This window comes from Purpureocillium takamizusanense, chromosome 1 (assembly GCF_022605165.1).
Source record: "Purpureocillium takamizusanense chromosome 1, complete sequence".
Classification (NCBI taxonomy): domain Eukaryota; kingdom Fungi; phylum Ascomycota; class Sordariomycetes; order Hypocreales; family Ophiocordycipitaceae; genus Purpureocillium; species Purpureocillium takamizusanense.
In genome coordinates this window covers 6069213-6095663 of record NC_063068.1, presented here as the reverse complement: position 1 = coordinate 6095663, position 26451 = coordinate 6069213, and the positions used below count along the sequence as shown (strand labels likewise).

The 26451-nt window shown below is 58.2% G+C and overlaps 10 protein-coding genes across 10 annotated transcripts; 4 read left to right on the top strand and 6 right to left on the bottom strand.

Annotated features, from left to right (window-relative positions):
• Positions 1-267: 267 nt before the first annotated feature.
• On the top strand, positions 268-1422 carry YDC1 (alkaline ceramidase ydc1; the record flags this gene model as incomplete). Its single annotated transcript, XM_047982810.1, has 7 exons — positions 268-366; positions 435-473; positions 539-686; positions 754-893; positions 947-1127; positions 1179-1325; positions 1397-1422. 7 exons carry the CDS (start codon positions 268-270, stop codon positions 1420-1422), a joined length of 780 nt encoding a protein of 259 aa, XP_047838778.1.
• A 705-nt stretch (positions 1423-2127) lies between these two features.
• JDV02_001839 (uncharacterized protein) lies at positions 2128-2632 on the top strand (the record flags this gene model as incomplete). The annotated part of the gene is made up of 3 exons (XM_047982809.1): positions 2128-2157; positions 2227-2393; positions 2473-2632. 3 exons carry the CDS (start codon positions 2128-2130, stop codon positions 2630-2632), a joined length of 357 nt encoding a protein of 118 aa, XP_047838777.1.
• A 1033-nt stretch (positions 2633-3665) lies between these two features.
• On the top strand, positions 3666-5956 carry JDV02_001838 (uncharacterized protein). The gene is made up of 2 exons (XM_047982808.1): positions 3666-5255; positions 5358-5956. The coding sequence occupies exons 1-2, from the start codon at positions 4335-4337 to the stop codon at positions 5589-5591; spliced, it is 1155 nt and encodes a 384-aa protein (XP_047838776.1). The 5' UTR covers positions 3666-4334; the 3' UTR covers positions 5592-5956.
• On the bottom strand, positions 5895-6886 carry JDV02_001837 (uncharacterized protein; the record flags this gene model as incomplete). Its single annotated transcript, XM_047982807.1, has 2 exons — positions 5895-6775; positions 6850-6886. 2 exons carry the CDS (start codon positions 6884-6886, stop codon positions 5895-5897), a joined length of 918 nt encoding a protein of 305 aa, XP_047838775.1.
• A 593-nt stretch (positions 6887-7479) lies between these two features.
• On the bottom strand, positions 7480-8760 carry JDV02_001836 (uncharacterized protein; the record flags this gene model as incomplete). Its single annotated transcript, XM_047982806.1, has 1 exon — positions 7480-8760. The coding sequence occupies one exon, from the start codon at positions 8758-8760 to the stop codon at positions 7480-7482; it is 1281 nt and encodes a 426-aa protein (XP_047838774.1).
• A 569-nt stretch (positions 8761-9329) lies between these two features.
• Positions 9330-11691, top strand: JDV02_001835 (uncharacterized protein). Its single transcript, XM_047982805.1, has 2 exons — positions 9330-10449; positions 10514-11691. Exons 1-2 carry the CDS (start codon positions 9967-9969, stop codon positions 11003-11005), a joined length of 975 nt encoding a protein of 324 aa, XP_047838773.1. The 5' UTR covers positions 9330-9966; the 3' UTR covers positions 11006-11691.
• SLA1 (cytoskeletal protein binding protein) lies at positions 11333-15576 on the bottom strand. Its single transcript, XM_047982804.1, has 4 exons — positions 15075-15576; positions 13638-14988; positions 11811-13547; positions 11333-11745 (listed from the first exon to the last, which is right to left on the bottom strand). Exons 1-4 carry the CDS (start codon positions 15270-15272, stop codon positions 11720-11722), a joined length of 3312 nt encoding a protein of 1103 aa, XP_047838772.1. The 5' UTR covers positions 15273-15576; the 3' UTR covers positions 11333-11719.
• Positions 15577-15845: 269 nt separating this feature from the next.
• Positions 15846-19877, bottom strand: AMD1 (AMP deaminase). Its single transcript, XM_047982803.1, has 5 exons — positions 19366-19877; positions 18914-19258; positions 17905-18839; positions 16693-17813; positions 15846-16602 (listed from the first exon to the last, which is right to left on the bottom strand). Exons 1-5 carry the CDS (start codon positions 19370-19372, stop codon positions 16260-16262), a joined length of 2751 nt encoding a protein of 916 aa, XP_047838771.1. The 5' UTR covers positions 19373-19877; the 3' UTR covers positions 15846-16259.
• A 201-nt stretch (positions 19878-20078) lies between these two features.
• YEA4 (golgi uridine diphosphate-N- acetylglucosamine transporter) lies at positions 20079-22116 on the bottom strand. Its single transcript, XM_047982802.1, has 5 exons — positions 21630-22116; positions 21539-21564; positions 21457-21473; positions 21036-21379; positions 20079-20966 (listed from the first exon to the last, which is right to left on the bottom strand). The coding sequence occupies exons 1-5, from the start codon at positions 21798-21800 to the stop codon at positions 20385-20387; spliced, it is 1140 nt and encodes a 379-aa protein (XP_047838770.1). The 5' UTR covers positions 21801-22116; the 3' UTR covers positions 20079-20384.
• A 253-nt stretch (positions 22117-22369) lies between these two features.
• CDC55 (protein phosphatase 2A regulatory subunit cdc55) lies at positions 22370-25605 on the bottom strand. Its single transcript, XM_047982801.1, has 6 exons — positions 25056-25605; positions 24910-24950; positions 24714-24811; positions 23944-24598; positions 23206-23786; positions 22370-23144 (listed from the first exon to the last, which is right to left on the bottom strand). The coding sequence occupies exons 1-6, from the start codon at positions 25097-25099 to the stop codon at positions 23121-23123; spliced, it is 1443 nt and encodes a 480-aa protein (XP_047838769.1). The 5' UTR covers positions 25100-25605; the 3' UTR covers positions 22370-23120.
• Between the last annotated feature and the right edge of the window lie 846 nt (positions 25606-26451).

The window sequence follows — 26451 nt, the reverse complement described above, 5'->3', positions numbered from 1 at the left end:
TTAGAACTAAATTATAACTCTTAATACAAATAATATAAAAGAAAATTACTACTTATTTTAGGTAGCGATATACTCCTTTACTATCTTATATAGCTTAAGACTGAGGTCTTAAGAGTATATAGCGCGACTAGTAAAAGGCTCGTTAACGGTGCGTTTAGTAAAGTGCCTCATACGTCATGAGTTTCAATCGACATTATAGCAAGCTTCCGGCGTACACCATTCTTGCATCATATGTGCCGGGTTAGATATGGGACTTTCGCTGCCATAATGATGCCAGATTTTTTACGTGGCCTTCGGGCGCCATATCCGGACCACGGCTCCGGCTTCTGGGGCAAGCCAACATCGACGCTGAACTTTTGTGAAGAGGTGCGGTGCGCCGGATCGGCCGGGGAGTGCGCGTCCTAGTTGCTAATGATGCTGATAATGTGCCAAAGGACTACGCATTGTCGTTTTACTGCGCGGAGCTCTGCAATGTGAGACGACCATCGAAAGGCGAGGGCCCTTGCTATGCAGAAGCTGATTACAGCACGAAGTACAGACGGTGACAAATGGCTTGTTCCTATGGCTCGGGGTCGGCGGTATCCGCAACTGCCTCCAGGAGTCACATGCCAATATATTTTTGCTGGCATACCTGGGATATATCGTGGTCGGGCTTGGATCCATTCTCTTCCACGCGACTCTCAAGTGTAAGTAATCCCTTCAGGCGTTTGGAGGTGCGTATGGGTACACAAGAAGCTGAGAGCAGTGTGGTAGATCCAATGCAGCTGGTAGATGAGCTATCCATGATCTACACGACCTGCCTCATGATGTACGCCAGCTTCTCCTTTTCACGGTCGCGCGCTTTTTCAGCCTTGCTCGGCGTGAGTTTATTGACTTTGGCCGGGTCTATCACGGTAGGTGTGCCCCAACCCCGCCGTTCCGCCATGCGCAAGCTAAGGAGACGCAGGTCTATTATCACATCACCAAGGATCCAGTATTCCACCAGGTGGCGTACGCTGCGCTGACAGCGACGGTGGTGTTTCGGAGCATGTGGGTGATGGAGAGGCAAGTACGGCCTGTGCTGCAGAGACGAGATGCAGAACAGTCGCGCCGGCAGATGAAGACCATGTGGGCACTTGTGGCGACGGGTGAGTACGATGGCGTACACCTCCTGCTAGCGGTGCTGACCCGTTGTGTAGGGCTCACGGTCTTCGTGGCAGGGTTCGCCATATGGAATCTGGATAATATCTTCTGCAGCCAGCTTAGGAGGTTGCGCCGGGCAATGGGCCTGCCTTGGGCCGTATTGCTCGAGGGGCATGCGTGGTGGCATCTGATGACAGGGTTAGGTGAGTCTCGAGCCGGAGCCAAATGTCCGAGTTTACGAGACTATGACCAGACCAACTAACGACCATGCCAGGAGGTATCCTATCCCACTGCGCATAATTCCGAGCCACGTTGCATGAAGCCGGCTAACGGTGCGAGCAAACAGCATACTATTATATCACGTGGGGAATTTGGCTGCGGCATTGCCTGTCTGGCTCCTCTGACAAGTACCAGCTGGTGTGGCCTAGGTTGCTACTCTCCGTTCCTGTAATACGACGAGTCGAGCGAGACGGAACCAAGGCGAAGAGCTCGTGAGGGCGGGCCGGCACGTCTGGAGCTAGGCTCGCAGGTTGATGAAGTACACGGGCGAGGTGCGGAGGCGTTGTGAAGGAGATACCGACCGTGGTATGCCTCGTGTAGCACGAGGCTCGGTCGGTGAAGCAAACCTTCACATCGTCAGGTACCTCGGTCATTATGGATGACGCGTCTCGGGACTGATGTGTAGCCTGTCTAGGGTAGTTGATTGTTTGAAGGATGCCCGACCCGGGTCCACCTCCGGGCTGGGGGTGGGGGACCAACTGGATGCACGCTTGGGTCCCGCAGGGGGGACACGCCAGAGTATGCGCATGCGCATGTCCAAACTTCACAGGCACGAGGGGCAGCTCCTCTTCCGCGGCAGACCTCATCGTCTTGTTGGTACTTCGTATACCCCAATCTCGCTCATAGCCACCCGCGACGTCAATCAATCTCCCATTCGCCGCGAAAGGCCGCAAGGCAGTACTTGAAGCTTACGAATTACCTCACGAGGCCGCAGCGCTGCCAGTCATGTCGATCCCCAACGAGGCGCTGCACAAGGTGCGGCGAGCCCACTTCCCATGATCGAAACCCGACCAGGCGCACAGGCTTACATCTAGATCCACGCAGCTTGCCCGCGAGATCGAAGCGCAGGCGGCGGTTTCCCAGCAGCAAATAGGTCTAGCTCGCACGCAGATGACGTCAAAACAACGGGAGCAGCGCCTGGTGCGGCTGACGCTCAGCGAGCTCGCCGGGCTGCCCGATGACGCTGTCGTCTACGAAGGCGTGGGCAAAATGTATGCTGGTATCCAACTCGCGTCCACTCGTTTACTCGATACTTCGAGGGCAGAGTGCGGAGCGCTGACTCATTGACAGGTTCTCGTCTGCGCCGTTGCCGAACCTGCGGCAGAAACTCGAGGGACAGACCAAGGAACTCGAAAGCGACGTGAACAAGCTCAACCAGCGACTGCTGTATCTTGAGACAACACATAAGAACAGCCGCGAGCACATTGAGCAAATGTTGCGCGGTCGCTGAAATAGCCAAGGATCCTGGCGCGCAAGCAACCAGCCCATGTCCCGAAAACGTCGTGCAGTGGGCAGCGAACCCAATCGTCATCCGACCACATTGGCTGATGGCAGCTGCTACGACAAGGTGCCTGTATGAAGCCTTGGCCTGCTGCGTGGACCAGGCGCTGGACGTGGAAAAAGCCCGAAGAAGAGCCCATGGTTCGCCTCGGTTGCACACGCGTCATCTGCCAGCCGTGGGGGTGGGTTTTCGGAAGTATGTCCGCGTCGACCGCCTACCAGTGTCTGCAAGACGCGGCGACATGGCGGTGCGCCCACCTTTTCTTATCATCACGGGCCTGGTTCTGCTGCGACGAGCAAAGCCGACTCAAGCACGCCGGTATCGACGATGCAGACACGCCGGCCGCAGTCGTGGGTAGGGGTAGCACGGACTTTGATAGGGACGAAGCCTTATGTATATTTTTTTGCCCCCCCTGCCGTGTGCGAAGACTGGGAATGTGAAGGATGTCGTGTGTGCGGAGTACTCCGTACATGCGCTGATGTGCTGCGGCAGGCGGCTGCGGGGGGGGGGGGGGGAGAGATGCTTCGCGCCGCGCCTGTCCTTTCCGCAACCCCCCTCCCAACAAGAAGAGGTTGCTTCGAGTGGCCATGATGCCGAAAGAACAGGCACAAGGCCGCCGCCAACCTCTCACGCTCTCAGGTCTAGCTGACACGGCAAACGGTGGCCGCGAAACAGAGCCGGACCCCACCCCTGACGGCGATGAAACGAAACCCAGCTGATGGGCGATGGATAGGAAGGTGAGCCATGCATGGCCGGCACTGGCGGTGCTTGCTGCCTTGCCTGTCCCCGCCTCGCCTGTCCCTCCAGCTGCAGGATACGCGCCCGCCGCCCCAATCGTCTTCCCCGCCCGCCCCTCCTCGTCTTCCAGCCCTACGAATGGCGCCCTTCCCGTTCTTTCCCTTTTCACCCAAGCTGCTGACAGCCTCCACGCCCCCCCCCCCCCCCCCCCCCCCCCCCCCCCCCCCCCCCCCCCCCCCCCCCATGCCGCGACGCCCGTCCGTCTTACGCCCCAGCCCCGAAGACTGCTGGCACCGATTTTAGGTACCTGCCTGCCCAGTACGTCCGTTCCCTGGCACGCATGGCGCCAGACAGGTGGGCGGGCGCGCTACCTAGGTACTGACTGAGGTTCCCTCTCGCAGTTGCAGCCGCCTCTCGCAAACGCCGCCTCTCGCAGCCGCAACCTCACCCGGCCGCCCCCCCACCTCTTTCGCGCCCACCCCCTTGTCAGCGGGATTTCGCGAGGTGGGAGGCTCTCATGTTTCTCCCTCGGACGGGCCAACCAATGTACCAAGTACCCTCTCGCGTAATCCATCAAATTCTTAAAGTGCCTGCTGGTCCGCCCACGTTCCCAGCCGCACACCTGCCGCCCCCGCTCTCTGACGCCCGCCCACTCTCGGTGATTGTCCATCTCGTCCATCATCGCAAACTTTTCACCCTCTCTCTTCACTATTGCGGGCTTTCTCGTCACCTTCGGCCTGGATCTGAGCCGTATAAACACCATCAAGCTCCGTTGGCTGGGTTTGGTGGAGGCACTGACATACACACCGTCGTTGGGCGTGGCCCCTCACTTTAAGCTTTCCGTCCGCTTGTTGCCCATCCTGCGGCTCGTCCCGTCACTCCCGTCGTTCGACCGTGGACGGAATCCGCCACCATGAGTAGCTACTTCGACGACGAGGAAGACGTTGACATCCACGTCCGACACCGCGGGCACTCGCCCCGCCCCGTCCGCTATGTGCAGAGCCCCCCCCGACCCCGGAGCTACTATGGGGTCCCCGCCGGGCCCAGCTATCTCGTTCCAGAGCAGCACACCACTGTTGTGGCCCGCTCCCGTTCCCGCTCCCGCGACCGTCGCCCGAGCCCTCCGCAGCCCGCCCCGGCCAACCCCGTCATCATTAACAACCGCTTCTACAACGAGTACTCGTCCGATGACGACGAAGACCACCGCCGTCGCGGCCAGGTAGCTCGCCGTCACCACCGTCACAGCTCCGGTTCTCGCTCGCGCTCTCGTTCGCGATCGTCTGCATACAAGACTCGTGAGGAGTGGGAAGCCGAGCAGGCGCGCCGGGAGCTCGAGCAGATGCGACTAGCTCATTCCCGCGACAAGGATGAGCGGCGCCTGGCTAAGGAGTATCGCGACGAGGCCGAGCTTCAGCGTGCTAAGCGGGAGCTCGACGAGATCAAGAAGCGGGAGGCTCGTGCCGAGGACGAGAAGCGCATCAAGCGCGAGCTGGAGTTGAAGCGCCTCAAGGAAGAGGAGGAGGCGGCTGAGCAAAAGAAGCGACGAGACAAGGAGGCTGCCGAGGCCGTCGAGCGCTATAAGAAGGCAGAAGCGGACCGGATGGCCAAGGAAGCCAAGCAAAAGGCGGAGGCCGACATGGAATACAAGCGCCGCCTCCAGGAAGACCTCCTCAAGTCGGGACTGGACGAGAAAGCAATTGCTGCCATTATCGAAAAAAAGAAGGTCCCCGAAGTGTCCCAACCCGGTGACCGCCCCACCTACACACGCATGGCACGGCGTCACTTGTCGATTGAGACGCTGCGGACGTTCAGGGTGGACTTTGATGTGGATACGGTAAGTGTTGCACATCTTCCCTCCCCGGTTACTGTTCGCTTGGCGTTTCATGCGCCGCCCTCTTGTGTGACGTGATCCGGGAGGCTGACAGTTGCCGCACAGGACCCGGAGTATCTACTGATCAAGCGGTGGGTGCCCGAGTGGGAGCAAGAAGAGTTCTGGATGCACACAAGAACGATCCGTGAGAAGCGCACGAGCGGCGGCACGCTTCTCATCGAGGAGAAGAAGCACCGTCACCTAGAGCCCGAGTTTGAATGGGTCCGCAAGAAGCACGACCGCAAGAGGAGCAAGTCACCGGGGGTTCTCATGTATTTGGCTGGAGGGCGTCCGAGGTGAAGACCGCCACAGCACTCAACCCGGCAAACGACGACCGTCAGGTCAAGGAGACGGGATCGACGTCATGGTGCCCGGAGAGAACATTGCCAATTCTCCCGGCCGAACAATTCATCGCCTTTCCGGTTTCGCCGCCCCTCATTCTCTTTTCCTTCGTCGACCATATATAGCTACGTTTCATCGCCCCTTCTGCCACGATTTACACGTCTCACTTCATGACAATTACGTCTCGTTATGATGAGTTGGATTTGAGTCTAAAGTCTTTTATACCATGAGCAATACAACGAGATGAATTCCCAACTCAGTTCACCTGCGTATGAGCTCCTCGTAGACGGTCCATGCCAAGGCTGAGCTGAGGGCCTTGCGACTCATTCGCAGAGCCAGTCCATTCCACAAGGACCGGAAGCCGTCCTCGGCAACCATGCGGTAGCCAGCTTGCAATACATTCCGGTATTGCCGGGGTTGAAGCTGTATCCTCGTCTTGACGGCGTCGAAAGGATTGGAGATTGCGGAGCAAGCTGCGCCGGCCAATATGGCCGAGCTGAAGTTGACAGAACTTGCGACCCATGCTCTCATACTGGCGGGCTGACGATTATGGTTCTCTTGCGGCGTTGCTAGGGCACCGAGGTGCGTCTTGAGCATCTCGTAGAAGAGTACATACAGGCCGGCGTAAGGAGCGTCCCGGATGGCCGTGGCGCCGAAGCCGGAGAAGAATCCGCGGACGCCATCCACTCGACGAATATCACGGGCGGCGGCCCAGATGGAGGGGTAGGAGTACATATCCGACTCGAACCGCACCTTGATGACCGTAAGTGGCATGAGGACAAAGCCGGCAAAGGTCCTGGCGAGTGCGCCAGAGGCAAGGTTGGCTGCGTTGGATATTGACGGTAGAGCCGAAGAGGCACTCTGATTCTGCGCGCGGGCCCCCATGGAGCTTCGTTGCACGCGCTGGCGGATGGCATTGAGGGACGTAAAGTACAGGGCGGATCCGAAGCCGGTGCGCAAGGCCGAGGGTACCGTACCCCTCCATAGGCTTTGGACCAGATGCGGCGACCGCCGAATCTCGCGCAAAGAATCTGTTAGAGAAGAACGGCCTGATTGTTGCACTCTTGTCTTCAAGAGGTCGAGGGGCTGCAGGATAATGGCCGACGCCATGCCGGAGCCAAGCCCGGAGACGAAGTGACGCCCTACAAGACCGAATTGAGCGAGAGCGTAAGCCTTGAGACCGGCAGGAGGCGCCGTGGCAAGAAAGTCGGCTCACCTGACTTGGCCCGCGCGGGTGCCCGGGCATCACTCATAGCCACGGCGACATGTTGGTGCTGGCCGCCAGCAGCGGGGGACAGGCAACCGCGCCTGGGGGAGACTCAAGAGCAGCCTGCGCCAGCCTGCTTGAGGGAGTCGAGCTCATGGGTTCTAAATATGGCTATGACGATGCGCGAGACCGGCCACATGCGACGCGAGCCGGCGCGGATCGATGGTGCAGTGCGACTCGATTGATGGCAGAAGTGGAAGACGAGTGTCGACGCGAAGAAGGAAGTCGTCACTAAGTTAGGCCGCCCGCATGACGCGGGCCTGTAAGCTGTGTGTGGTGAAGGCATGGATGGAGGCAGCCCTGTGGAGCCTGGTCGGAGCCAGTGGCCGAGGCCCCGTGCGCCAATCAGCGGCACCTTGTTGATCAATGACACGGGGTCGACCGACTCGGAGACCCGGACTGACGGACTCGATCGGTGCACGCACGCGCGAGGCACATATATGTAGTTATTCTATAGTGCTTACTTCGGGGGCTTGCCCGCTCCCCCGAACCATCACGTACCCGTCTGTCTGGGGCGATGGCTGTTGAGATAGATGCCCGAGGCAGCCGTGCGAGTTTTCTTGCTCGACGTCTTCTTGCTCAGCGACTTGCAGCGGTAATGGCCGGCGAGGATGGCGCTGCTGCGTGCCCGCGGTAGTCACCTATGACCGATTCGAGGCGTCCAGCCAGCAAGCGATGACGCCTGACAAGTTCGGCCCACTCGTCAACGCCGACGACGGCGAGAAGCATGCTGAAGTCAGCGCCGAGCCTCCCCAGGCTGCCTGCGCAATAAAGCACCTGTGTAATGATGCTGTCGCGTGAGGCCTGGTCCCTGACGGTGGGGAGATGGGTGCGTAGTGCCTCAAGTAACAAGCCAACAAGGTGCAGCGGCAGCGTGGACAGTGCTGAAGGCAGCGTGCGCAGAGGGTCGTCATGCGCAGGAAGGGTTGCCGGCGCAGCGAAACTAGCGTCGACGCTTTTGGACATGGACACGATGCCAAAGCTGTGCTCGCGAAACACTTCGATGAAACGCTTGAGAAAGCGCTCCGTCTGCTGACCGCCAGACCAGGCTTGTGCAGAATTGGCTTGACGCAATTGCTCCTCGTCGGCAAGCTCACGTAACGGTTCGAGGGCGGCGAGCGTAGTCAGGAGAGTCGTCAGGCGACAGACGAGAAACAGCGCCGGGAGGGCGTCGTCGCCAGGGGTGCTGGAGACGAGGTCGGGCACGATGCGCTTGAGCCAGCCGACAGTGCGCAAGGCGGCGGCTAGCTTTAGGCCAGGCGCCTTGAGGGCAACAAGTAGGTCTGCAGCCATCTGGCGAACCGCGGCGTCTGCCTCGGACAGAACGGAGGAAACGAGGGGAGACGCGGGGTAGAGAGAGGCCAGACGGCGCACGTGGGCGTAGAGATCAAGGGTGGTTGAGTAGCCGCCGGGGCTGGCCTTGACCGCCGACTGAAGGAGGGCTGGGAGCTCCATGACATCGACGAGGCGCTCCGAGTTGTGCAACAGCCGCAGAGCCTGCTTCCTGCGGGCGACGAGGGCGCTCTCGCCGGCCTTGCCAAATGCGGCAGAGAAGGCCTCGGCCTCGCGATCAAGGCGCGGGATGGCCTGGGAAAGCTCGTGGACGCTCTCAGCCATGGCCGGCAAGGCCCGGCGTAGCGAGGCATGGCTCGCGGCGGAGTCGACTACGAGCTTCAGAGACCTCTTGGACAGGGCCTGCACGGAAAGAAGCAGCGATTGAGACGCTTGCGAAAGGCGCTGGGGCTCTGATGAGCGGAGGTCGTCGACGGAGAGCTCGGCGAGGTGCGACAGGTAGGCCAGCGTGGTCGTGTCCTGCCGGGCGGGCTCAAGGTTGAGCAGCTCGCCAAGGTTCTCGGCCATGGTGTCGAGCTGTCTGTCCGTCTGCTGCGCAGCAGGAGGGGTTCGCTCGGTCGGTCGGTCGGTCGGCCGGTCGTTGGGGTCCCAGTCGAGGCCGCGGTCAGGACGGCATGGCTCAGAGCCTTGGGCGGCGGCCGCTCGGGGTGGTAGACGACGGCGATGCGATGCGGGAGTGTCGACCAGCGCAGTGGCTGGAGATGGAGCAAATGCTGGATGCTAACGCAGTCCCAAGCATTGACGTGGCATGGATGGATGGATGTATAAGTTACCTCGCTGACGGGCTGCTGGTGGTGGAGCTTTGGGGCCTCCCGTCTTTCTGCAGGTGGTCTGGCTGCTGGTCCCACCGCTGACCACAGCGAGGGACGGGCAGCACTTGCAGGCAAGCAGTTACTCGAGTTACTACCAGGCAGGTAGGTACCTGCCTTACTTTGTACTTTTCAGGGTACCTACCTAATTTCCATACCTCGGTAGCACCTTACCTGTTACTACTGCTACTAGGTAAGTTAGTGGCAGCAAACCTACGTACCTAGGTACCTAAAATCGACTCTACCTGAGCACCTGCACGCCGTGCCCGCTCACGCGACCGGTTGCCTGCCCCCCCTTTTTTTCCCTTCCTATGGTGGCGGCTCCTCACGTGGCACGCCAGCAGCCGCTCAACCCGAGGTACCTTTCTGCACAGAGGTACGTGCTTGGCAGGCAGGCATCCCCAACAAATCCGCCTTCAGTTGGGTCTCGTGGGTGCTTCTCCCTGACTTTGCCAGGCGACGCGGGAAGGACACGAGACGACTGCCTGAGTTCTTCAGCTGCCGGGGTCACAGACGCGGTCCATGGTTCCTGCTGCTGTTTAGGTTCCGATGAGATAAAAGTAGTGCGTCTCGCTCTCGACGTTCATCCGTCTGCGAACCGCAGCTCGGTCACACCGCACTCGACACACTGAGAAAGACCCTCTCGCTCATATCTCACAACGGCGCTTTTGCCTCTCTGTGTTCACAGCCAGCTAGACAAGAGTCTGACTGTTAACACCAAGATCCTCCCTCCTCAGGCAAGTGAGAAATATCGCCGCCACCACCAGCGGCAGAACTGCAGCTTGCCCATACGGCACTCGCACCAACCTCCATCCATCACGCCCTCCCCCCTTGGGCCGGCCGATCAGCTTGTCTCCTCACTCGCCCCCTCCCTGTCGACTGATTTCTGGAATACGCATCAATCATGAGGGACCCTTTTTTCATCGCGCCAATCCCTTGGCTCACAGGCTTGGTTGAGCCATGGTGCCAGCGCCTCGGCCTTCCTACGCTCCCGCTGCACGTCCACGAGGTCCTCGCCGCCGCCCTCCTATACTCGGTAATCTTCTGGCCCCTCTCGCCCATCATCTCCAGTATGCTCGCCCCGCGTCACTATGCCAAGCTGCCGCGCAAGAGGCGCCTCAATTGGGATGCCCATGTCGTCTCCATGTTCCAGAGCGTTCTCATCAATGGCCTCGCCATCTGGGTCTTGTTGGCCGACGATGAGCGCCGCTCCATGGACTGGGAGGAGCGCGTATGGGGATATACGGGGGCTGCAGGCATGATTCAGGCACTGGCTGCCGGCTACTTTGTTTGGGATCTTTTCGTCACCAGCTTGAACCTTGATGTCTTTGGCTTGGGCACCCTGGCCCACGCCATCGCAGCACTGCTCGTCTATGCCCTCGGCTTCGTACGTCCAGCCCCCCCCCCCAAAACACGTTTACTGTTCCCGCTAACCCAAGAACCATGCACAGCGGCCCTTCGTCAACTACTATGGCTGCATCTTCATCTTGTGGGAGCTTTCTACTCCCTTCCTCAATGTTCACTGGTTCATGGACAAGCTTGACATGACGGGCACTCGCGCCCAGCTTTACAACGGCTTTCTCCTGCTCTTCAGCTTTTTTTCCTGCCGCCTCCTCTATGGCACCTACCAGTCCTTGCTTGCCTTCCGCGACATCTTGGCCGCCATCAATAGCCACCCGAACCCCGGACCTCGTGCCAGCCCTGTCATGGCCTTCGCCAACGACGACTCCACTGTCCCCTATTGGCTTGCAGCCGTCTATCTCGCCAGCAACCTCACACTCAACGGCCTCAACTTTTATTGGTTCGTCATGATGATCAAGGCCGTACGGAAGCGCTTCGAACCAGGAAAGCAGCCTATCACCGAGGTCGAGGTGGATCTTGCCTCCGTCGCGTCCGGAGTCTCGAGCGATCGCAAGACTCAACCCCAGCGACGTAGAGGTTGAAAATCTGCTGGTGCCAAGCGTTAAAGGATGCCTCCGAGAAGGCTCGACTATAATTATGCGTCTTCCATTGCCCAATAGAGGAGCGCGAGGGATTACAAAGCCAAGCCTTTGTCTCGCCAAGGAACAGAGAGGCTTGCCATTGTGTCGCGCAAGGTTGTGCGCCCGGCGTCCTCGGATGATGTTGCTGATGAGCCAAGTGGTTCCATCGCCAGAAAGTTAGAGTCCTGGCGTCTCAGACTACATGCATCTACTACTAGACTACTGATTATATAATCAGGGTGTCCCGAACCGCGCGACTTGTATGCATATGCATCTCAATCAATTAGTGTCTCACTTTGTGGATATCTTGCCCATCTGTCTCTGCTCATCGTCGCGAGCGTTGCACCGATGCTGCAGCCTACTTGACCTCACGGCAAGACTGGGACAATGCGCCTGAACGGCCAAGAGATTGATATATGGAGTGAACGTTCTACATTTATATACTCAGACATGCTATGCGCGCCATCCGCGGACGACCGTTTGTGGAAGTCAGGGTGGGGGGTTGTAGGGTGATGCCACTGCGACACGTCGCGGTGAAATTGGGCCAGCAGCACTTAGGTATTCAGGCCCGCAGAGATACGTTCAGCTCCCTAGTTTGGACCTACTGTGATGCGCTTCGTCTCAGCTCCAGTCCATCCTCCCGTCCCAGGATCAATTAGGTCGTAATGCAAGGGTTCAGAAGCCGAAAGGGTTCTGCGGAGCTGCGAAATTCGTTAGTTGATGTTCGTGAACACAGCCCCGGAAGCCAAAGGGAGTTCAGACTTACTTGCTTGAGACAGGTTCGCCCTCCGTCCGGTCTGCTGCGGCGTCAATTTCTTCGTTTCCGCTGACACTCCGAAACGGACCGGCGGTGGTGGTCCCGTCTTCTGCGGTTGTAATGGCTGGGTAAAGCTGCCTCCAACGGCACCCGTTTGTTGTGGGTACACTAAGGGTGTCGCGCCTGTCCGCTGAGGCTCCAGAGCCGGGGGAAGGAAGCTGTTGATGGAGCCAGAAGGACCAGTCATGTGAGGATATGAAGGCATGCTGGTCTGATATGGTTGCTGGAACCCTGTAGGCTGAGTTTGAACATGGGAAAATTGGCCAGGCCGACCGGGATCGGCAAAGGGGCTCGCTCCAGGCATGCCGGTCATCATGGGCTGCATAAATTGGCCGGCGCCGCTGGACTGGAACGGGCTCATGCCTTGAGGCTGGAGGTTGGCGTAGCCTGTCATCGCAGGCTGAAGTTGCTGCTGCTGCTGCTGGAGCTGCGACGCGTACTGCTGTTGCAGCCTCGCCTGGGCGAGGTCACTCAGGCTTTGGCCGGGGGGCGCCACCTGTGACTGAACCGATCCTGTCATCTGAGGGGCCATGGCGGGGGGCGGAAACAAGGCGGGCTGCGCAGATTGGGGCGCGGATAAGGGTCTCTGATGGGGAGGGGGAACTAGGGAGGCCGGGTTCGACGACAGCGGCGGGGGAGCTGGCCGCTGCCTAGCCAGAGCCTTGGGCGACGACGGCTGCCCTGGCTTTGGCACGGTGGAGAAGAAGGACGGGCTCGCGCCAGGGAGCGCCTGCTGCTGCTCTGCCGGCTGGCCCAAGACTCTCGTAGGTGCGGGAGGTGGCTCAGTCCTGGTGGGCTGAAGAGGCTCCGACAGAAGAGAAAGCTCCTGCATCGAGCCGGTCAGCGCCGGTGCGGCCGGCTTGGAAGTCGTAGCTGGCGGGGACGCCGTCTGCGCCTGCTTGGAGCCCTTGGATGTCGTCTCTTGGGGTCGCGGCTTCAGGTCCCACGCATCATCGTCAAACCCGCTCGCCGGAGGGGGGCTCGACTTGGGAGGGCCGCTCGCTGCTGTAGACTGTGCGTCGTCGTCGAGGGTGGGTCGTGAGGTGCCGTTCTTGGAGAAAGCAGCAGCATCGACGACGTCTCCCGCCTGGACAGCTGGAGCGGGGCGACCCTTGCGCGTGTTATTCCGCAGGGCACCTCCAGGGCCCGAAAAGAGCCCGCCAGTCCCAACATCTCCGTCCGCCCCTGCTTTGCTCCGATCACGACCATATTTGGCGTCCAGCGTCCGCATGACCTTGATGATGTCCCCCTCGCGGAGACCCAGTGTCCGAAGGATCGTTGCGTTGACGTCCGGCAACACACTTTCGTCCATGGAATCCCTGAGGAAGGCCTGGGCGTAGCGCTCGCAGAGGCCCACGGCAACGTCGCATGATAAGAAGAACTGGAACCAATCGTACTCGGGCTTGTCACTCTTGCCCACGGAGGCACCCACATCAGACGGCCGCTTATCGCCCGACTTGGCCCTCTTGATGTCGGCTAGCGGCTTGTCATCATCCAAGGATATGCCAGTCGTATTCTCGACATACTCGAGATCCGCCCGCGACATCTTGGCAACGGGCACGGCGATCTTGACGCCATTCACCTTGTGCAGGTGAATTTTGCCGTCCTTGAGTCCGAGAAACTGTGCTTCGACACTGAAGGAGCCAGATCGATCCGTCCAAACCCTGACTTTGGATGAATCAGGTTCTGCGGAATGGCGTCAGCAACAATGACTTGCTGTGTCCATACGAGACGATGCATCTCGGACGGCTCAAAAGTATGTCATGATGTGCTTACTAGATTTGCTCTTGGAATGGCTGGCGCCATCGCCCCGTCCATTCTCGCGGCGGCCGCGCTGCTGTTCCGAATTACTACCATGATCTCTGGCCGCGAGGCTGCTGCCTCTTGTGGAGAGGGGCATTCCTGGCCCTACCTGTTGCGGCTCTTTGCTCGCCTTGATCGCTTCTTTGGTGAGTCTTATCTCCTCAAGTCGGTTCTGCTCGACCGTGGCCCTGGCGGAGTCAAGGCCAGAGCCAGATGCGGCTGGAGGGGGTGTGATTGTCCCTGTAACTTCAATGTAGCTGCTGGGCACAACGCCCTGTTTACCATTCTTGAGGCGACGAACCTGCCACCACTCGTCACTCTTGGAATCGTCGAGGACGGCAACTTCGTCGCCCGCGGCCACTGTCACTTCATCATCGCCTTGAGCCATAAAATCGTACAGCACTTGGCCCTTTCGCTGGCTGCGATGTGACCCTGCCATAATGACTTCACGTAGTCCCTCAGCACGAACCGCACCGGCTAGCTCGCCAAGAGCACCCACGATCTCTTCTGCTGTGTCTTTGGCGCCGGCGTGAAAGTCGATGCTTTTGCTGGGACGAACCAACTCCATAAAGACATGCTTACCCTCTCGTGAGTAGTGCGTCATCTTGTCGGCCGTCCACTCCTGGGCAGGGTCGTCCTGCGCCCGTTCAGGGGCTATTAGAATTGTGCCAGTCTTGAGGTTGATACCCAGCGTAGTAGGCATCTTCTTCCGCTTTCCCATCACGGACACCATCTCGTTGATGTTGTACAAGTGGAAACCACCCGGCGTACGATACGGCTCATCAGCGGCCGTTGCTACTTCCCTGGGCGGCGCTGCGAAGTCACGGCTTCGCTCGTCGGCGGTCGGCGCATGTCTAGGTCGGGACGGCAACGTTGGAGACCTCATCGATTCCTCGTCGTCATCCGAGGCGTGCAACTCGTCCTGCCGAAGGGCGGGTCGCGCGGGTTGGGGAGGAGGAGACGGAGTGGCAAGCTGTGCCGGGGCTCGGCCGTGCATGACACCAGCCAACGCCGCCGCGGGGCTGTTCAGCGGCGACGTGGGCCCGGCATCACGTTGGCTTTCCGGCGTTGCTGTTATCGAGGCGGGCCTCGCCGGCAGGGCCGGGGGGGCAGCTGGGGACGCCGTTTGTGGACCCGAGGGAGACCCCTGGGCCTCAATGTAGTTGGAGGGCACGAAGCCGAATTCACCGTCCAGCCCAGCGAGGATCCAGTCGGGGTCAGACGTGTCGTATATGTCTAAGATGGCGTCTTCGGAAAACGACAGCTCCTCGTCCGTCTGTCGGGTGTACTCGTATATGGCTCTCGCATGGCTCAGGGCAGTTGCCTGTTCGAGACGTGAGTCGGCTGGCAAGGGGGGGGCGGGGGGGGGACTACAGATGAGGAGCACACGGGCAGATTTGGAGGACTCACAGGCTCAACATAATTGTTTGGGATGAGACCCTCTGGCTCTTCGTCGTCGTCGGCACCAGCCTTCTTCTTAGCCTTCCACCAGCCGTCGTCGCCGTTGTTGTCGAGCACGTAGAGCACATCACCCTCGCTCATGGCAAGCTCTCCCTCAGCCTGGGGTGCATAATCGTACAGCGCGCGGTAGACGCCGAGGAATCCCATGGTGGCAACGCGCTGCCCCGAATGAGGCCGTTGGCATACGCTGTGGTCGTCGCGGGGAGGGGTGGCGCGATCGGCTTACTGGAGCTCCGCGCGCCGCAATGGTGCGCTGTGCGTGTCTAGCCGGCTTCGCGTCCCCGTGGGAGAAGCAAGACGAGACTCGGCACGGCGCTGGACCACGAGTGGTGTCGGGTTTGGATGGCGACCGCGTGTGGGATCCGTTCGCTGGCACGATGCAGGTAGAGCAATAATGGGCAGGCAAAGGTCGGGTGTGGTGACGACGTCGGAGCAGCTTTGGAAGCAGAGGTACCCTACGGCAAGTTGCGACGGAGCAGGCCAGACCGAGCCTAACCTACAGCAAGGGGCCCCCTGTGGCTGACCCGCCTTCGAGCGGTGCGACTCCGTAGGCACCTTACTACGTAATTATCATCTACCTTGGCTATAACGAGCATGGCGCGATATAGGATTAAGCGGCTATAAGGCATAACTACTAACATTTTCTACTTATTAGATAATTATAAGATTAAGCAGAGATATTATATTATATATAGTTTAATAATATTATAGTATTTTTTTCTAAGTATTTACCATAATAGCCACTATATACCACTAATAAAAAAGACGTCTTTATTTCTAGACCTCTATATTATTGGAGAAAAGAAGCCACCTATTTAGCTCGTGAAGCCGATTTATATGTCCGACCACATATAGCTACAACACGCAGCATGATCATTCACCACCAGATTCTAACCACCATGCGAACTAATTCCCTCCCCATCTTCACAGGCAACGTAGCTCGCAATCTAGCCATACGCCTTGCCTGCTCCATTACAAGCCAGATACATATTCGGACCCGCGGTACCTCTTCCATCAAGCCTACAGGTCCACCAAAGCATTGCTGACCCGTGATGGCTTGGCTATGACTCCGAGCGACTAATCAGTCGGCCCGGCACCAACGTCAAATGCGCTCGCGGGCCCGGAACGATGTTCCTACGCATCGTCCTCGTCCCCAGGTTCCTCATTAGAATCAACTGGCCACCCCTCCGCCTGCGCCAAGTTTCTCAGGCTCCCGCTACGCTGATCGCGCGTCAAAATGCCCGGAAACATCCTCGGGTCACTGCCCGACAGGTGCAGGTCGGCCATGGCATCAGATACCCGAGCAACATCTCGGTTCGATTGCGGGGATGCGGCCGCTGATGCCTCCGCGTATCCGGGAGTCGCCGAAACCGAGTTGGGCCACTGCACAGTTGCAGGTTCCTGAACTCTGCCGGACGTTATCGGGCCGCAACCGTTCTGCTCGTTCCCCGAGTCGAAGGTGACGTAGCGCCTAAGACTATTTCGATGCAAAGACATTCCCTGGTTAGCGCCTATCACGACTTGAAGGGGCCGCTACCCGAGCACCCCTCGCGAGGCATTGACTTACACGTCTCTCTCCTGAAGCAGCGTATGGTATCGGAATTCCTCTCGCCTATCTGGGACGTTGGTCTTCACCATGGTGTTTCCCTCCTTACCAGGTTTCTCAAAGTTGGGACCCAGCCACTGACGCTTGATGGATGCTTCATAGCCGCTCTGTTTGACCGAGTTCTTGGCAAGTTCGCACATGTCGACCGGGCTGAGCTTGTAGATCTGTGCAGCTACCGCGTATTCCTCAATGAGCGGCTCCTTTGTGAACGCGAATTGCAGGGGATCGTCGGTCGAAAGGGACACATTGAGGCCTCTTCTAAAGTATTGATGAAAGGGATTGCGCTCGTAGGCCAAAAACAGAGCATTGTTGCTCAATGGGGACATGGCGATGCCAATTTGTTCTAAGTAGAACACGTACTGCAAGAGTGGCACCTTGCGAAGTAGTAGCCCATGGCTAATGCTATGACAGCTGAGTACGGAGACGGCGAGGTGCTCGCTGTCTCCCGCCTCGCCACAGTGCGGCCGCAGCACCAAGGTGTTGAATCCCCGCCTTTTCCGCCAGTAGTTCAACGAGGCCATGTTGGAAAAGAGATAGTAAATCCAGTAGCTGTATGGGGGGTTTTGCTTGGTATCCCACACTCTGGGGACTGGGAACTTCTTGAAAAGCCGCCGCTCGACCTTGCTTTCATCGTCGACACTGTCGAACCCGATGACACGCTGTAGGAAAACATGTAGCTTGGGGTGGCTCGATGGATCCTGTGTCACCTCAAACAGTGGCTGGAAGACGTTTTTGACAATCTGCTCAAACGTCTCCATCAGGCCGCTCGCCTTGTAGACGTCGTACAAGCGGGGGATTTGGATGAGCCAGCGGACGTTATGAGAAAACAGTTTGTTGTCAACGACCCAGGCGGCAAGCTTGTCCCATTCGTCTATGGATTTTCCATAGATGGAAATGCGCCATTCGACCATCTGATACTTGCTCGATTCAAGGTCCGAAATGACCTCTTTCGTGATCTCGGCGAGGTATCGTCCGTGGATGAAGTTGTCCGTCTTGAGGAAGATTGTCCTTAGGCGAGACTCGCCGATTGGATTGTATTTGAGATTGAACTTGTCGAAGCGATGGAACGAATCCGTGTGTGCCTGCGGAACATTAGCGGCCTCACCTTACAATGCAAAGTGGGTGCCCTGCACGAGGCGGCCAGCTGGAAGGGGGGGGGGAGGCTCTGCTTACGTGCATGTCTAGCGTATCGATGCTCAGGTCGTAGGCTGTAAGATTGATACTGGCAAAGACTTCGGCCAAAGTCAGATGTTTGCCGTCGCGAAATAAGACAACCTCATTTGGGTGTTTCTTCATCTTGCTCTTGATGAATCGGAGCAGGTGCTTCTGGTTCATGCATGCCGAATGGTGGACATGGGTGTCTACCTTTCGAACGTTGTAGAAGTCTCTGTGTGGCACCTTTTTGCTGTCGGCAGTTTCCTGATACTCATTGAGAAGGGCGTAGAGGTTGAATTTGGCTTCAAGGTATTGGAGGCGGCGGAAAGCAAAGCTCTTGCTTGGCCCGTCTGAGGAAATATTGAGGATACCGTCCAGGGCCATGTAGAACTCGCGGATCGTAGGCACCTTGATGGCCGGCGTTTGCGTTTCACCCTCTGCAAACACCTGGTACACACAGCTCTCATCGAGTTTGAACGTCATGCCATCGTTGCTAGGTAGTGGCATTAGGTCCTCCATATCGAAATCCTCTCCAACATCCTGACCTTGCTTACGCTTGCGCAGGGGTCTCTTAACACTGCCATTGGCGGGGGAAGCATTGTGAGAACCTGCTGGGCCGTGCCCGCGGCCTGCACGATTCTGAGTCCAGGCAGGCTCCGGTGGGGGTGGATAGATGTCCCAGTCAGGGCCATCTCTTGGATTGTCGTCCGGTCCCTGGGACGAGAGAGCCATGTATTTGCGCCTCACGTCAAGAATATCTTGAATACTCTTGGAGATGGCGCTTAGCTCGGCAGTGATGTGTAGCTCGGTGTCGAAAAGGGCAGCATTGTTGGCAACAGCAATGCCTGGGCCGGCTTCATTAACACCCGCCTGACCGGCTCGCGGATTGGGAGTAGTGGGTTGGCTGAGCTGGGAGCCGCCCGTCGCGACTCCAGCTCGGTCTTCAGGCCTATCTGTTCCAGATCGCTGAATTAGCCTTGTATGCCTGGGGCGAAGACAATCTGAGTAGGTAGCGCGACAAGCTTACCCGCCTCAGAGTCCAGAATCAGAGAGTCGGCGCCGTATTCTGTGGCCGATCGCGACCCGGGTGGCATGATGGGACTGCTTTGCGGGGGGGACTGCGCCCAAGCGGCACCAGGGGCGCCGCGACCGTCTATCTTGCTGCGCTGATAGAAAAGTTTGGCGTCGGTCTGTGTCATGTGGCGCTCGGCGACCGGATCGTAAAAGGTGGTGCGCTGAGGCACGTCTCGGGGGAGCATGCCCTCCTGGAGAGCCTCGTGGTCCGCAGCTGGCGGCGTGCCATCGTGCTCGTCGGAGTCGTCGGCGTGCACCATGGCGGACCCCGCTTCGACTCGGTCGCGAATGCTGCTTTCTAGACGGGAGGGCCTGTCAGTGCCATCTGTATACAGGTAGCCGTAGCAAACAGCATGGGCGTGACAGAGATGAGTTGTCGTGCGGCGATTCGTTCAGTAACCTTACCACACATGATCGATCAGTCGGAGAGGGGCCGGGGGACTGATGCTCGGCGCCTCGGACAGGTTCCTGAAGTGGCGCGAAGCGGGTAACGCAGCCGGGACTATATTGTACCTATGTCGTTGTTTGTTTGCTATTGGGCAGTACAAAAGACGTGCGAGGTGACGGGAGCGACGGCGTCGAGCCCAAGGCGAGCGGGCATCAAAGGACAAGGCGTAGGGTGACAGTGCTGGCTTTTCCTTGCGGGGCGGGCAGCTCTCGCAGCGACGCAGGTTGGCGGAGAGTGAGTGAGCGAGGGAGGGTCCAGACGACCTGCTTTGGGATGATGGTGAAGGAAGACAGGCAGATAGGCCGGCAAGGAGTTCGGGTAAGGTTGTGGCTCGGTACTTATCAAGGCATCTCAAGTAACCCAAGAGTACTACTAAGGTAAGGTAGTGCTGTCCCGTCAAAAGGACGTGTGCTGGAGCGGGTGGGCGGCGTCACCGACAGGCGAGGAGAGGTGGTGGGTGGATACGAAGTACGTTACTACTAACATAGGTAGCAGCTTCCATTCGGGATGACGACCCCTGGTGGTCGAGAGGGGAGCTCAGCCCCACTGCCGCCGAGTCACCGGCGATGCAGGTCAGCCATTTTCGAACTCCGTTGGCGGGGTCCGCGCCGTTCAATTGCCGGAGGGTGCCTATGCCCGGATTATGCATCAATTGAAGCCGTAGGCTCGCCTGCCAAGTTGGGCTGCCGACTCCAGCGACCCCCAGCCCTCTTTCGGATCGCCAGCCAGACTCCACCGCACCAAGCCGACACCGCGTCGCCCCCCCGGCACCGATGAGCAGCATCAACACGCATCGACGGGCAAGCACCAGCCAGCGCAGGCAAAGTAGGACGTAAATACGTACGTGTCTACGAAGTAGGTTAGTATAGTATTGACCATGGCCAACGATCCCTTCCCCGCCGGCGCTAGCTGTCTCCTCTCGATCATGTCCATAACACGAATGCCACTGGCAACGCGGCTCGTTCCGCTCTATAACCTATATCTCCTTCTTGGTTTTCAGAGCGTCCCCGTTACCCGCTTCGTTTGCCGCGGTTGGCTTCCGCGGCCGCGAGCCCATCGTGTAGAGCGCCCCCGAACCAAATACCACCACAGCGCCGAGCAAAGTCCCCTGGGCCAGCGAGTTCCCAAACAGCCAGATACTGAGCAGTAGGCTGACTAGCTTGCGAATATTGAGCACGATAGTGACCGTCAGTGCGGAAGACGCTGCAGCGAGCAGGTTGACGCCCCGAATACATGCGTACTGCGTCAGAACATTCGTAGCCAGGTAAAGCAGCTGGCTCGGCACCTCGCCAACTAACGGGAGCGGTATCGGCAGGGGCCTGCTCGTCGCCATGCGTCCCAACGTGCGCGCCATCGATGGCGCAAATGGCAGAAACAAGGGCAGTGATAGAATGTGCGAGTAGAACAGATTTTCCCGCCACTGTGGCCCGTATCGCTGGTATGTGGCCTCAGTGTACAACCCCATGACGGCCGACAGAAGCTGTGCCACGAAGAGGATCAAAAGCCCTTGGTTGAATGGTGGCCGCCGCGACGACGGCTCGTCCCTTGTACCGGTGGACTGTAGTTGCGCCCCCAAGCCAGTTTTAGCCGCTGCAGAGTACATCGTGCGAGTGAGAATGCAACTGACCTTTTCCTTTGCATCGGACCAGGCGGCAAGGACAACCCCGAAGCTTAGGAAGACCACGGCCAGGGCCTGTGTTCGTGAGTAGCGCTTGCCATAAAGATATCCCGCGATCATGGTAGTGATGCTGCCGCCGGACCGCAGGATGATATGAACAGGTACCGAGATATCATAGCTGAAGGCGTGATTGTTGAGCACGTTGATGCTGAAGAAAAGTACGATATTGACAAGCCAGCGTCTAAGGGGCACCTTTGCAGGCGCAATAAAGAATGGCGGCCGGGTCTTGTCGAATTGACCGACGTAGCCCGTCAACGCCACGAAGGCGAACTGAACGAAAGTGAGCAGGGTGCCTGGCATTGGCGTCAGTCAGAGGGTGAAGTTCAGGACGGCCTGCTACGGATTTTGGCTCATGGAGCTGCCTACATACCGCTTGACCGCTCGAAGCTGTTGCGCCCACGAATGTAAGCACTCCCGAGTAACTGTTGCTGAGCAAAGGCACAATAACTCACTTGATGATGGCCTCAAGCGCATAAACCTATCCGTCTGCCATTAATACAGCGGTCTCGCCTATGGGAGACAATTCGGGCCTTTTTTACGAACATTTGAGCAGCAACCACCAAAGATGAGGGCGAGCATGACCGCAGCAGAAGCCACGGATGGTCCAGCCTCCTGCGCAAGGCGTCGGGCAAACGAGGCACGTCTGGCATGGCCATCGGTCTGCTCGAGGACTGGGCCTGCCACGCGGCCGTTGCTGGATGGCCGCACACCCATTGCGTCTCGTTGGCTGTCAAAGGCACCTGATGGGTCGCTCAGTCGCCGCTTGTTGCGATGCGCGAGAGTTCGGCGCGTTGCACCCCGTCCTACCCCACGCCTGATGCGCCTGGCCTCCCAGCTACGGCTACTGTGCTGTTGCTTTGCCCGGGTTTGGCGATGACAGTCCTGTGGGATTGAAACCTGTCGCTGTGAGATTGGGCGATGGCCCTTTATGTGGGCCGTTAGCTGCTGTGCTGGGATTCACAGACAAAGGTAGCATGCAGTACAAGAATCGCCTGCTGTTGTTTGAGGTCGGCCGTGATATATATGTGAGGTTTCGAAGTTGCTTTGGTGGCAGGTACGAAGTTACTTTTACTGTAAGGCTCACCACTGCTAGGCCCACCCTCAACCAGCCGCACGGTGCCCCGAAATAGCAGCTTACGTCAGCCATAAAGCCCATGAAAGCGGTCACCTTCATCAAGCGAAGGAAAGGGGTCTGCTCTGCTCCAATGCCGCGGCACGAGCAAGTCACCGTCCCGGAGCAGCGGAATCTATAACGTACCACATAACATAAATCAATTCCTATAGTATAAACTTGTACCCAGGTAGTACCTACAGAAGGTCACGTCAAGTCATTGCAGTGCAGCAGGCTATCGTCGCTGCATCTGGCATCATCGAGGATCTGCTCTCGGAGTAAAACTGGTGAGCCACCGAGACTTGCTATACGAACATCCACATGGCCGTGTGCGTTACAAGTTGTTTTGTACCTCAAATCTCTGTCGTTGGTCTTTTGTCTGCAACTGTGCGGATGCGCCTGGTAGCCCTGCCATTCCCTAACCCGCCACCAAAGACTTGAATACGACTGGCACCCGCTCTGACACCTGGCGGCTGCAAAGGGGAGCCACGTACATTGCTCTACAGAGCGCACCAGCACAGGGTTGCCCTGCTCGTGTGGGTTCACCCGCAGGCGTATTGCCATCTATCCTGTCCCCGTCTTCCAGCCATCTCGTCCTCGACCATGTATGCGGCATGTCGCTCATATTCACCTCTGGCTTTACCGACCAAACCCGCAGCACCCCTACAGCTTCAACCAGATGCCATCCACGCGGCACTGTCTTTCCTGGTCGGGCACACAGGCAGAGTCATGGGCTCCAAGTCACTTCCGTGGCTGCCGCAAGTGGTGCGTCAACCACATCGTGAGAGTCCCGATCACAAGGCAGCTCACAACGATGGCGGCCTCCCGGCCTCCCCTGCAATTGCATGACCCGATGCAACCGCTGGTAAAAGACGTAACGAGTCTTCTTTGATGGCCTGCCCCCCGACACAGGGAGCTCCCGATTACAGTGCTGAAAAGACGAAGAGCTGTCGGACTCAGGTCAGCTTGGACATACCAATCCTCTGAGAAGCGCATGACGCCACTTACATTGTTGGTCGCGGCAATAGCAATGCTATCCTCGAATGGGTGCCAGCTCATATGCAGAATCTTTTTGTTGAAGTCGATCTGATCGGCATCCGTCTCCTTGCGCATCCTCTGGGCGCCACCGGCTGGGCTGCCAGCTCTCGAGCCGTTCTTCTTGCCTCCGTTCGTCGTTGGGCTAGTCGAAGCGTTTATTGGTGTAGGAACTCCAACTTTCTTGGCCTTGAACGCCGACTTGTCCGCCTGGAGAACCACCTCGACCTCCTTGTCCGGGTCTGACGGGTAGATCATGAAGTTGTTGTTGTAGCTGCCCGTCATGACGTTCTTTGCGTCTCCTGAGAAGACCACCTCGAATTTGTCAAATATGCTGTCGTTCTCGTACGTGTCGCATAGGCGCGGTCGCAGGTGCTCGTGGATCGGTATCGTCTTCACAGGCTGTCGCTCCATGTTGATATCCCAGATCTTGACTGTTAGATAGTCGCGGGACAGGATGTACCGCCCATCATGGGAGAAGCGGACATCAGATATGGAGGATATGATCTCGGAGAAGAATGAGCGTGACGATGGATCCTCTTCCTGCTCGAAGACTATACAACTCAAGTCAATATACGTCATCAAATAAAGGACCACGGGGCGCTAAATACGTTTTTCAGGAAAAAGCAACAGCAGCAGCAGCAGGAGGAGGAGGAGGAGGAGGGGGAGGAGGGGTGGAATACGGTGCGAATAGGGAAAGGGATGCCTCACGTTTGGCGTGCTGGTCGCACAAAGCGCTCTCGCGCATATCGGCAAGCTTGATTGTGCCCTTGGAACTGGCATACATGAACCAGTTACAGCTAACAGGATGGAACTCAGCAGCTGTGATGACCTCAGTCAGTTCCTCCATGTTGGCGGGCTTGATGTCGACGATATTGAAGCTTTGGTCTTGTATATTGAGGTTCCAGAGGTTGATGCGCAAGTCGTCACTGCTGATGAAAGTCTCTCCGTCGCTGTTTACGGAGATGCTGTTGATGTGATAGGCGTGAGCGTTGGCGTACGTCCGACGAGGAACAGCGGCAACCACAGTGTCGTGGTGTGTCAGACGCGGCAGCTTGAGATCAGCTGCGTTGCGAAAATGTTGAGAGGTTGCAAGGGGACGGGAGGCGCCGCCGCCACCGGCAGCATTTGCAGGCGTGGCATCCTGTGAGAGATTGTTCTCTGCCACGACTTTGAGCGACTTCTCGAAGACCTTCCAGAGTTTGATGGTCTTATCGTTGGTGGAGAGCAGGTAGTGAGAGGCGTTTTGGCGGCGGCACCATTTGATCTTGTTGATTTTCTCCTCTATCTCGAGCGACTTGAGATAATCAAACTCAGGCTCATGAGATTGGAATTCGGTATGGAACTTGTATTCGCAGGACTTCTTCTATAGACGGCAGGGCCCTTGTTAGTCATGCAATCAGGTCGCGCGCGATGGGTACCACGGTGAGGAGGGGCTTGGGGGGGGGAGACCAGAGCAGAGCAGGCAGATACAAACGTACAGTCTCATTCCGCTCAAACAGAACAACCCGTCCTCCCTTGTCTCCGGTAGCTAGATAGTTTCCAGTGTGGTCGAATTCGACGGTGGAAATGATGTCGGCTGGTGCATCGAGCTGGTCAGCAACGACTGGCTGGGCGACGAGAGTGGCAGCGGGCACGGCTACCCCGCCGGCATTGGCCTAGCGAGTTGAGACAAACCTTCAGTGATATCCTCAACATCGCCCTTGTCTCCGAAACACCTATGGCCCGGAAAATTAGCAGGCGCTGCGAGAGGCGACTGCGAAGTGGGAGCGATTTCTCGCTGCCAGTCGTGAAGCGGATTGATGGGGAGATGAAGAACGTACTGGGTGAACTTCCACGTGGGTGAGTTCGCTTCGCTGTCAACCATCTTGGGGGGCAGCGATAGCGGGAGGTGACGGCGAAAACGACGATGGTAGGGAAACGAAGCGGCAGAGCGCGCTTGGTGTTTGGCGGAGGACGTGGGGGTGGAAAGGACCTCCTCCGTCGACAAGGGCTCGCGAGGTGAAGAGCTCTGATCACGCCAAGGGGGGAGGTGGGACAGGACGGTTCGGCTCTGCGGGTAAGGCGCTGCGGCGGACGACGATGGCTCCCCGTCGTTGGAGCTGGGCGAGGTCGATGGGAGAACGGCGGGAGCGTCGATGCAGAGTCGTGTCGTGACGTGACGTGGGTTTGTCGAGCGAGATGGCGGGATGCGGGATGGGTGCGGTGGATGCCAAAGCAGCGGACGGGGCTAGGCAAGGTTGGCTGGCTGGTGGTAGGGTAATAGCCAGCCCAGCCAGGCCACTGATGGTTGAGGTGGTGGTGGTAAGGCAATAGTACCTCAGCAGCCCAGGTAGGTGGGCGGGCGGGCAGGCCAAGGTAGCAGGTGAGGTGAGGTACCTGGCAATGGAGAGTAAGGTGTGAGGTTCCCAAGGTACCCCGGTACCTAAGGTAGCAGCTGCGTCAGGTAGGACCAAGGGGGGAGGGGCGGGCCCTTAGCACCCGATGGCGGCGACGGACGGGCTCGCAAACTGAAAGGTACAAAGATAAGTAGGTACCTACCACCTCAGGCCCAGACTCGAGGGGGAGTGGAGGGCCTGGGTGACTGCCCTGCCGCGTCGTCCGCTGGGAGCCCTGCAGCAGCGACCCAGCCATGCCAACGTGGTGCAAACAGCCCAGCCTACCTGTACAGGACAGAGAAGGGTCTCAGCCTGGTGCGGCTGCCTGTCGCTGGCTGCCTCGCCAAGCAGTGTGCCCAATCCATACAATACTAGGGACATCCGCATCTCCGCAACTGACACGATTCTTTGCCTGGTCGTTTCTCGAGCGCAAGAGCTCGGCATGAATCGTCAACACAGGTCTCCAGCGGCAACATTCGTTCATGCTACCTGATCATCTCCACCTCCATGAGCTGTGCGATTTGGCACCCTGCGTAGCGCAGAGCTGAAGACATCATCCTTAGTACTACTATATATAGGTCAGGATAATGTTGCCACCTGCCCATCCGCTCGCACGTAATCTAAGGTATTGTCGGCCGAGATGCCTTGGGCAGACAGGCAAGGTGCCAACAACCGCAGGTCATCATGGGCCATGTCAACGGCCCTTGACGCGGCACTTGATCGTGGAGTCGTAGTGATAAACGCCAGGCTCGACAAGACTGGCTCGTTTCAAGTATTGAGAGAGTCGCCCCTTGTATAACACATCATATGTTAGGAATAAGGTAGGAAGGGGGCGCATACA